We start from the raw sequence: 11,299 nt of genomic DNA on the forward strand, positions 1-11,299 counted from the left end.
TACTATTCTGTTGTGAGGGAATCATATTCCCACACATAAACTGAAGAAAACTCACTCACGTAATACTTCTGCTGTCATACAGATTGTGAACTATCTCAGCTAAGGTCTGGTTCAAATAGTCCCAGAAAGGCATTGATAATCTATTTAATGTTGAAAAGTAATTTCTATTTGCATTCATTATTTTGAATCTCTCAGTGCCCTCACCATTGGGTGTCCTTCTGTCATTATATTTGCTATTTCAGCTAGCTTGATAATATAAAATTATGAAATTAACATTTAAAAGACAAAACAATGGCAAATTAATAATGCAATTTATTTGACAGAGATGATCCTGGAAAGTTTCAGAACAAAATGGAGGAAGGGATAAGCAATCAAAGGAGCCTCTAAAAATGTGCACTTTATAGAAATGTGCACTTTGGGATCCAAGCCTATTTTTTCAAGAAAAATAATGTGTTCCTAAGGTTTCTGCAAGGAAAAGGCAACTTGCCAAACCCATCTTTGTGTGCATTTGCACAATATCTTTAAAGCTTGTTTAAAGCTCATTTCTCTGCCTCAAAGAATTCTGGGTACTGTAGTTAAACCCTCAAAGAGTTACAATTACCAGCAAACCTTAACAAACTACAGTGCCCAGAATTCTCTGAAGGGGAAAATGTGCTCTGAATGTGCACAATGTATAGCATGTATACAGACATGCTTTAGCATCTTCCCTCTGCAAAGGGATTTCTTCTGGAGAGGGTTTTCAGAGTGTAGGGCTACAGGGAGGAGGACAGGAAGAGAAAGATGAGTTGGGCAAGCTGCTTTTTGGATACAATAGAACATACTTTCCATATCATACTAAAATATGTGAATATTTAACATTTATTCACAGGACCCTACTTGTATGAACTCAACTTTCAAAGCAGCTCTTCAAATAGCAGGACTTATGTTAGATGTAGGGACACTGTGGGTTAAACCACAGAGCCTAGGGCTTGCCGATTAGAAGATCGGCGGTTCGAATCCCCGCAACGGGGTGAGCTCCCGTTGCTCGGTCCCAGCTGCTGCCAACCTAGCAATTCGAAAGCCCACCAGTGCAAGTAGATAAATAGGTACTGGTCTGACGGGAAGGTAAACAGCGTTTCTGTGCATTGCTCTGGTTTCGATGGCTTAGTCATGCTAGCCACATGACCCGGAAAAACTGCGGACAAACATCGGCTCCCTCGGCCAGTAAAGCAAGATGAGCGCCGCAACCCCAGAGTCATTCGCGACTCGACTTAACTGTCAGGGGTTCTTTACCTTTTTATGTTAGATGTAGTTTTCAAAGCTGCTTCTCTCCAACTCTTTCTGTCTTTTCTTCTTCTTCTTTTAGACATGGCTAATCCGAGTTCATTGTTGTTAGATGAAGCTGTGCAGCAAATAGCAGAACAACAACATGCCCAAGCCTCTGAAATAGAAAGCAACAAGGCTGTCCTTATCAGGTTGCAGGTAATATAACTTTGGGAGGTGGGTGGCACTGTGGGTTAAACCACACAGCCTTGGACTTGCCGATCAGAAGGTTGGCGGTTCGAATCCCCGCAACGGGGTGAGCTCCCGTTGCTCGGTCCCTGCTCCTGCCAACCTAGCAGTTCGAAAGCACGTCAAAGTGCAAGTAGATAAATAGGTACCGCTCTGGCGGGAAGGTAAACGGCGTTTCCGTGCGCTGCCCTGGTTCACCAGAAGCGGCTCAGTCATGCTGGCCACATGACCCAGAAGCTGTACGCCGGCTCCCTCAGCCAATAAAGTGAGATGAGCACCGCAACCCCAGAGTCGGTCATGTCTGGACCTAATGGTCATGAGCCCCTTTACCTAATACTGTATGACTTTTAGAAAATAACACTTGCACAAAAGGAAATGCCATCCTGAAACTCTGCTCAGTTTCACTTCATATACATGGCTTAGTCAAGAATTGTCCAAGAGGGCAGTTTTTAGGATTCATCCAATTGAAATTACAGTGGTACCTCGGGTTACATACGCTTCAGGTTACATACGCTTCAGGTTACAGACTCCGCTAACCCATAAATAGTACCCCGGATTAAGAACCTTGCTTCAGGATGAGAATTTGTTCCGGAGGTCCGTTCTTAACCTGAAACTGTTCTTAACCTGAAGCACCACTTTAGCTAATGGGGCCTCCCGCTGCTGCCGCGCCGCCAGAGCACTATTTCTGTTTTCATCCTGAAGCAAAGTTCTTAACCCAGGGTACTATTTCTGGGTTAGCGGAGTTTGTAACCTGAAGCGTCTGTAACCTGAAGCGTATGTAACCTGAGGTACCACTGTACATTAGTTCAGGCACAAGGATATGCCCTATGTCTTCTGCCCTAAAGACAAGTGGAAAAAGTCATATGATTTCCTGCAGTCTCCTTGCCCCAGCACCCCAGCAGAAGACTTGAAATGCGGCAAATTGGTAGAAAGTTTTTATTTATTAAAATAATAGCAATTAGATGATCTGCAGAATAAAAGTCAATTCGAACAAGTGTGGGCAGGTGAAGATAGTTTTTTCTCCTATCGGCATGTGTGCGCACACATTTTGTGGCTTCTCAGCCAAGGACTGGAATAAATTACCTTCCTTGCTGTTCTAGAGTCATTTAGCCTACCTAGAAAAGACGTCTGTAATGTGGTAGAGTAGGGGAGGCAGATGCTGTTTGAGGAAGACAATTCCAAGCTTCCCTTGAATGTACAGAACTAGTCATGTTGATCTAGGGCATTGTGACAACATCACAGATCATTTTAATCAGGAAAGGCCAACAGCAAAAGAACAAAATTATTCTCTTCAATTTAATAAATTGGAAAGCCAAATTTCTAGATAAATCAGAGTCATATGTACTTTTTGCAGTGCTATAAATTTTTATACTACTAATTATAATGCTTTCACAATTTTGTTTTCTTTTAAATAAATAAAAATAGCTTGTTAACTAAACCTCAAGCAATTACACCATTGTATAAATAATTTATACACGGGGACACGGGTGGCGCTGTGGGTAAAAGCCTCAGTGCCTAGGGCTTGCCGATCGAAAGGTCGGTGGTTCGAATCCCCGCGGCGGGGTGCGCTCCTGTTGTTCGGTCCCAGTGCCTGCCAACCTAGCAGTTCGAAAGCACCCCCGGGTGCAAGTAGATAAATAGGGAGCGCTTACTAGCGGGAAGGTAAACGGCGTTTCCGTGTGCTGCGCTGGCTCACCAGAGCAGCTTCGTCACGCTGACCACGTGACCCGGAAGTGTCTCCGGACAGCACTGGCCCCCGGCCTCTTGAGTGAGATGGGCGCACAACCCTAGAGTCTGTCAAGACTGGCCCGTACGGGCAGGGGTACCTTTACCTTTCCTATAAATAATTTAATGCCATCCACCAAATGTATTAACTTTTCACTGTATATTACTATATTTTCCCATAGACTCAGCTTCAGGATCTTGAGGCACAAATGAAACTTGTTGTGGCAGACAGAAAGGCAACAGAAAGGCAAATGTTTCATCAAGATGAAGCCATAATAAATACAAAAGATCACTGTGAAAATCTGGAGGTTCAGATCACAGCCTTGTATGCTGAGAATCTCAAGCTTGCATTTGATACGGAAACACTGCAAGAAGAGTATAAGCTGATGCTTCAAAGAAACAGTGCCTACTATGCAAAAATGGCTGCTCACAGAGACCACTTTGTGGAGGCAGAAAACAAATTGCCACTCATGACTGAGCTCACGAAGAAAAGAGCTGCGGTCAAAGAGATGATTACAAACAAGGAGGAATTAATGTCTGTTCTTCAGAATCCAGAAGTACCGGTAAATACTACTAACCAGTCTCAGGTCCAATTAATTGGCAATTCTCCTTGACATCTGGGGGGGAGGGCATTCCACAGGGTAGGCCAGGGGTCTGCAACCTTTAAGACAAAAAGAGCCACTTGGACCCGTTTCCGAAGGAAAAAAAAACTGGGAGCTGCAAAACTCGTCATTATAAAAATAATTTTTTTGTCACTTTTTTATTATTTCTTTGTTTGACCCCTCAGAATTACTCCTCCTCATAGAAATAAACGTTAAATTAACAAGTTACCTTTTTTTGTGTGTGTGTTCTTCACTCCCCTTCAAAACAGTGACCAGCGTACATGCCCCCTTTCAATGCAGTGACCAGTGTACATGCCCCTTACAATGTAGCGGGCGGGCGGGAAGGTGACGTCGGGACGGTGCGTGACTAACGCACGCACTGCCCCCATGCGACGTCATAGCCAGTACAGCGCCCGCGACAGTGGGGAGTGTCGGGGTGCACAATGCGCCTCCTCCCCTTGCTAGTATCCGCCCCGGAGCCGCGGCAAAGGTGTAAAAGAGCCACATGCGGCTCCGGAGCTGCAGGTTGCTGACCCCTGGGGTAGGCGCTACTACTGAGAAGGCCCTCTGCCTTGTCCCCTGTAACTTTACACAGTTAGGGAGCCACCAGAAAGCCTTGGGAGCTGGACCTCAGTGTCCGGGCAGAAGGATAGAGGTGGAGACATTCCTTCAGGTATACTGGGCCGAGGCCATTTAGGGCTTTAAAGGTCAGCACCAACACTTTGAATTGAGCTCAGAAACGTACTGGGAGCCAGCATAGGTCTTTCAGGACTGGAATTATATGGTCCTGGCGGCCGCTGCCAGTCACCAGCCCAGCTGCCGCATTCTGGATTCGTTGTAGTTTCTGAATCACCTTCAAAGGTAGCCCCACGTAGAGCGCATTGCAATAGTCCAAGAGTGTACCACTCTGGTGAGACAGTGCACAGGCAGGTAGGGTCTCAGCCGGCATAGCAGGTGGAGCTAGTAGACAGCTGCCCTGGACACTTCTCTGTGTATGTCAGTGTATGTGTTTGGGTGTTGTAGAAATAGCCCAAAGCCACAGCACGTGTAAACAGCCAAGTGGTGGCTGGCAACCTTTTGACTTAGCAATGTGGAATGCACAGTAGGAACAAAGTATGAAGTATACAGAGCATATCTAAAGCAAAAATTAAAACTGCTTAACTAATTTCAATATACCATATTTCTCGCTCTATAGGACGCACTTTTTCCCCTCCAAAAATTAAGGGGAAATGTGTGTGCGTCCTATGGAGCGAATGCAGGCTCCTTGGCTTCAGCGATAGCAATGTGAAGCCTCCAAAGCGCAGAGGGAGCGCTCCCTCCGCGCTCCGGAGGCTTTGCGTTGCTTTCACTGAAGCCTGGAGAGCGAAAGGGGTTGGTGCGCACTGACCCCTCTCGCTTTCCAGGCTTCAGGGATAGCCGCCTGCAGCCTTTGGAGCGCAGCGGGACCTCGCGCTGCGCTCCAAAGGCTTCGGGTTCCTTTTGCTGAAGCCGGGAGAGAAAGACTCTCCTGGCTTCAGCAGAGAGGGAGAGCTGTGCAGCGCCCCTTGAGTGAAGCGGGAGGAGAAATGGAAGGGGCTCCGTTTCTCCTGCCGCTTCGCTGAAGGGGCGCTGAGCAGAGAGGGGGAGAATTTTTTTCCCCTGTTCTCCCCCTCTAAAACAAGGTGCGTCCTATGGTCAGGTGCGTCCTATAGAGCAAAAAATACGGTACGTGTCCTGCATGGGTACCACAGATATGTCCAAGTCCATGAAGAAATCAGGAATAGCAACAGTACCCAAGGCTTCAGCTGTGAGAAGTAGTAACTGTACTTACTTATAATGTCCTGTTGCTGCAATCTGACCTCAAGTAATGACACTTTCTGTAGTAGCAGCTTTGGGTGTCATTTCGATCAGGAAATGAATTAGGGTTAAATGCCCCTCAGAGCTGCTTAGCTTATGAGATTAGGAGCATCCCATAACTGCTTTAAAACAAAGAGAAAATATTGGGAGGTCCAATTATGGATCTCCTCTTTCACATCTAGTTTGGGTCTAAGAATCAACATGCTTGGACCTGGAAAACCACATTAGCTGCTAAGCACATTATTGCATGCTTGAAAAGCGAAAGTTCTGTTTCTGATGAAATTTGGGTATTCAACAAATTTAGATATTACTTTTAAGAGCGAGTTGATCTTGGGAGATCATGTGAGGATCATGTATCCTACCCATTCTATGTTTGTTTTTATTTTTTTCATTTTTCCTTTCGTTGTTGTTCATCTGCCAATTACTATTTAGATTCCATTTTGGCATTTACTTAAATCTTCTAGCACTGAATCTTGAAACAATCCCAATTGTTATTTAAATTCCAAAAAGATCTGTGAACATTAAAATATTTTCATATTCTTTTATCTATCTGTAGGATGAAATCGCATATTTGGAAGCTGAAATTAATGCGTTGAAAGAAGCTATCAGTGGAAAGGAAAATGCACTTAGAGAGGAAAGAAATGTGCATGCTAGGCTTCAAAAAGAAATTCAGGTGATTTTCAGTCATTAGAATAGAATATGTCACCAGCTGTGTTGTGGTTCATGTCTTCTAGAAAAAGAACTCTTCATTCTAAAGCTTATACATTTTTGAAAAATCCCAGTAGTCTAGGAATATGAATAAAAACAAATCAGTATTGCTGGGGTTCTCTCCCACCTCCATTCCACAAACACAGAACAACAAAAGCTGGTATTTTACTTTATTGCAATGTGGAATAGTTATGATATTCTGTTTATTGTTATTTATTATTTGTCACATGCTTGACAGTTTGTATCAGTAGCACATGATGAGCTGGAAAAATATTGCTATGTTACAGAATCAAATGTTGGGTACCAATATTGTGAATATTGGGGTTTTACTGACTCTCAGCATTGACCCTGCTGGTTGTGTCCTCTGTTTCACTGTGTACTATAGACCAGCACATAGAGAATGTTATGTGTGCCGGCGTGGTTGCTCGAGAGCAAACAGGCAAGACCCCCACTGGTCTTTTAAAGACTTTATTATTGGTACAAAACTTCCACAGTGCAGAAGGTCCCAATTCCATGTCTGCTCAGTCACTAGCAGAATCTGGGAGTGGGCGGTCCTTTAACTTTCCCCAGCAGAGCAGTCTTTTGACCTCCATCCTATGCCTCCCCTCTCTGCGCGTAAACCGACTGCGCAGAGAGGGCGTGGGCAAAGGGGGACCTGCCTCCCCCCCCTTTGCTCAGGCTCTTGCATCCTCTGAGCCCTGTATCCTTTCCCGACTGGAGGTGTGGCTTCCCTCCTCCCCGGAGGAAGAGCTACTTCTCACGATCTCCCTGTAACCCAACTGCCCTTCCACCTCTGGCCTCTGAGCTGATGGCAGTTCCCTGACAGAGGAGCTACCGTAATTGATCTTTGTGCAAATGACTACAACATATTGATTCCTAAAATGGTACATCTGTAAGTCAAACAAACCTTGTGTGTGGGTCCTCTCCACACTGGTTATTTTGCTGTAACCTGCCCTGAGACCTTCTGGGGAAGGGCAGGAAATAATAATAATAATAGATAACATGAGCAGTGTAAATGGGGGTTAAATAACTGCATGCAAAGAGATTTTAATGAAGCTCCAAAAAGTTATGGTAGGTATCTCAAGATCTCTCTGTGAAGTCCAACAGGAGTCTGCCTTGTCCACTCTGGTGTGAAGTTTTGGAGTAGTCTGCTAGCAATATGCTGACAACACCCACTCTGTCTCTTTTCTGGCCTCATGGTTTTCTCGCTACACATTCAGAATGACCAATGGTCAGTGTCAGGGAACTGCCATCAGTGCCGGAGGGAGAGAGCAAGCTCCAAGGGGATCCCACAGAGCGTCCTGGGAGTGGGAGAGGCAGCCCATCTTCTGGGGAAGGGAATCAGCTCAGCTCCAGTGAAGAAGGGGGGCAGATGGGGGAATCGGCGAGGCGGTCCCATGACTCCTTGCCGGGGACCAGCGCGGAGAGGAAGGGTCCTCCGCTGCCTACGCCCTCCTTGCGCAGAAGGTTTCAGCGCAGGGAGAGTAGGAGGAGACTGGGCGTCAAAGAGCTTCTTTGCTGGAAGAAGTTTAAGAAACGCCCACTGACGGATTCTGCCAGCGATTGAGGCAGCCACGGGTGAGTGGCTGTCCGGACAGGAAAGGTTCACTCAGGCAACCCAGCCAGGTGTTGGGACAGGCTTACGCACAAGTAACCCCTAGAACCATTACAGTCAGGGATGATGGAAGGGGCAGTATTTAATCCCATACAAGTCAACTCAGAAATAAAACCCACTGTGGGAGAGAACTGCATCCTAAAAAACCTTTGTGACCTGTAATCTGTTTGCTGCATGTCTGTTGTGCTCAAGCATTTCTCAGCTGTGTTTACTCTTATTGTAACAGGTGCAGAATAAAAGATACGAAGCTATACTAAAGCGTTTGCATTGCCAAGTGAACAAATTTCAGTCCAGCAAAAGACAGCGGCACTGTAACCTTCAGCAAATGGAAGAAAAAGTTGCAGAACTAAGGAATCTCCTCGAAGCAACTGATTGATAGACTATATGCTCATTTTAAGGATACAGTCTGCTCTCTTTATGTAACAAACTGTTAAGTTTGTCTTATACATACCGTTCATGGAGCTTTCCTATCTCCTCAACATTTTCTTTCTGATACTGTCTTTTCCCCAGTTACAAATGCACTTGTTACCTACACAGGAGTCACTGTGATGCAGAGAAGCATTCAACTAGGGGGGGGGAAAGAAGTTCATGCCACTTGCTGACTCTTTGATTTGCTGTTCTTATAAAACTTGGTTGTGCTAATTGAATTTAAGCCCCACAAATATAGTTTAAAAAAGCCACCAGATAGATCTGATTCTGGGGTAATTCTGTGACATGCAAAGCTATACCTAGTCTGAATCTGGGAAATCCATAAAGCAAAATATTTAATTCATCCGGATGGACAAAAAAGGTGAAGCGCATGGCTGCAATCCTAAGGTTGTTTACCTTGAATTAAATCTCAGCAAAATCACTGAAATTGGGGGCCTAAATACAGTTTATACACAAATGCATGTAACTGAACAATGAGGGTTATATGTTTGGAACACTATGGGACAAACTGGTGCATGATAGTACTACCGTTTGGTACTCAAACTTGCCCCTTCTCTGAAGAAAAAGAGGACAGAGGTGTTGTTATAGGCATTTGATAGGAGGATCTGCACTTAAATATTTGGGGTTCCAGTATCTCTGAACAATCTGTTACTTTCTGTTTCCCTTCTGAGGGACTGAATTGTTATTACCTGTTTCTTTGCTATTCCAGTATTAAAAGAAGACTTAAGCAGAATGGAATATGAGGGGGTTCCCTGTTTTATTACTGTGGCTGGGACACTCAGTTGCCCTGTCTGCCTGTAAAATATTTTTCATGTGGTTCAGTCTATCAAACATATTTTTCAACCACATAAGTTTTAGGCCCTGTATAGCAGAGGCTGTTTGAAAGATGCTGCCTGGACAGTGAAGTTTTGCACTACTCTCTATGTAAGGGCTAACTAAATGGCAAAGAACCTTTAAAAAGTGGAATAAAATTTTTGAAAGGGTTTTTCTTCCAAGCTACGCAGCTTATCCTTTTGTTTGGTGCAAGGCAGGACTGGCCCAAGACATTCTGCCACCTGAGGTGAACCAGAAAATGGTGCCCCCATCTGGTATTCAGAGATAGACTGCCCCTGAAGTTGGGGACTCTATTTCAGTTAGGCCATCTAACAGCTCTTGCTAGGACCGCCCACCTCACCGCAACCCACCACCATGTCCGCATGCCTCTTGCCTCTTTTCTAGCAATCTGATCTAGCAGCAACTTCAATGCATCTTTAGATTGTCAATCCTACTAGTTCAAAGCAGAAAGGATCTCCAAGGATTTCATGCCAAGGATCTCCACTGCATGCAATCTCCCCCGCATGGAAGAGGCAGGCAGTGAACCTGAGATATACTTGGAGTTGAGAGTGGATTTCATGCTCTTTACTCAGCGCAGAGTGGTGAGGAGGAATGGAAGTTCCCCCAGAATGTCTGCCTTATATACATTATTTACACAATGGGCCCCACGTGATTGGCTAATTCCGGGATTCTCCTGTAGGCCAATCAGGTTGTGGATTCCCTTCCACCTGGCTCCTGTGGACTAATCAGACTGCTGCATTCTGGATCCTATTGTTCTAGGACCAATCAGACTGCTGTCTTTTGGATCCTATTCAACTCAGTACATAACACTACAGCTCTGACCATGACAAGGGACTGATGTCAATATTCCCCCACTTTCAGGTCACCCTCTTCCCATGCCCCAGTTCTCAGGATTTTATCAATTTATTCCCTGTTCTTCAAATGCATTGTCACGTTGGCTTTCAATAGAGTATTATAAAATGCCATAAAGATTACTAATGCATTAGTAAAGGTAAAGGTACCCCTGCCCGTACGGGCCAGTCTTGACAGACTCTAGGGTTGTGCGCTCATCTCACTCTAGAGGCCGGGAGCCAGCGCTGTCCGCAGACACTTCCGGGTCACGTGGCCAGCGTGACAAGCTGCATCTGGTGAGCCAGTGCAGCACACGGAAATGCCGTTTACCTTCCTGCTGGTAAGCGGTCCCTATTTATCTACTTGCACCCAGGGGTGCTTTCGAACTGCTAGGTTGGCAGGCGCTGGGACCGAGCAACGGGAGCTCACCCCGCCGCGGGGATTCGAACCGCCGACCATGCGATCAGCAAGTCCTAGGCGCTGAGGTTTTACCCACAGCGCCACCCGCGTCCCTTGTAAAAGTAGCATCCATTTTAACATAGCTTCTAAACAAAAGTTTAAAGCCTGTAAGTCCAGGCTGGGTGCGTGGATGGGACAACCAAAAGATATAAGACTTAAATTATATTGTGAGGTTACTCTGCCTGCAGGTCAATTGAGAATGCTTATGGGTTCTGGAATACTGCACTGATGCAATTGAAACCAGCTGGAAGTTCCAAGTGCTTATTTAGGGCAGCCTCCTGCAAACTGATGCCCTCTAGATGTTTTGGTTTTCATCAGCCCCAATTAGCACAGCCAAGGATCAGGGATGAGGGGAGTTGTAATCTCCCAGGTAGGAAGAGCTGACCTAGAGGTGGTTCCTCCTCTTGCAGTGAGGACTGAACCTTAGTAATAACTCAGTCTATGACTCCACCTTGTGGAAAAGGGTTATGCCTGCACAGAAGCATTTTTGGACAACGCTGATTTTTTCTCTCGTGGGAGTTGTTCTTGAGAGAGCGGTGCACATCTGTACAGGATATGTGACTCACCAGGCTGAAAGCATTCTACCAGCCACATGTGGTGGCCTAACAGTGGTTTCACAACTCACCAATTTTGTTGCTTAGGGTTTTGAACTGGCATGATCCTGACAAGCCACAATGCCTGAGTGAATCAAGCTTGGCTTGTTATAATTAGAGCAGTTCTAGATCAACGACTTAGACTATCCAGTTAGTTCACAGCTGGAATGTGATTT

The 11,299-nt window shown here is 45.4% G+C and overlaps 1 protein-coding gene across 1 annotated transcript; it reads left to right on the forward strand.

Annotated features, from left to right (window-relative positions):
- Nucleotides 1-1,325: 1,325 nt before the first annotated feature.
- Nucleotides 1,326-8,418, forward strand: CCDC122 (coiled-coil domain containing 122). The gene is made up of 4 exons (XM_077917557.1): nucleotides 1,326-1,461; nucleotides 3,399-3,803; nucleotides 6,211-6,327; nucleotides 8,204-8,418. Exons 1-4 carry the CDS (start codon nucleotides 1,348-1,350, stop codon nucleotides 8,351-8,353), a joined length of 786 nt encoding a protein of 261 aa, XP_077773683.1. The 5' UTR covers nucleotides 1,326-1,347; the 3' UTR covers nucleotides 8,354-8,418.
- The last annotated feature ends 2,881 nt before the right edge of the window (nucleotides 8,419-11,299 follow it).

Source organism: Podarcis muralis, chromosome 13, assembly GCF_964188315.1.
Source record: "Podarcis muralis chromosome 13, rPodMur119.hap1.1, whole genome shotgun sequence".
Classification (NCBI taxonomy): domain Eukaryota; kingdom Metazoa; phylum Chordata; class Lepidosauria; order Squamata; family Lacertidae; genus Podarcis; species Podarcis muralis.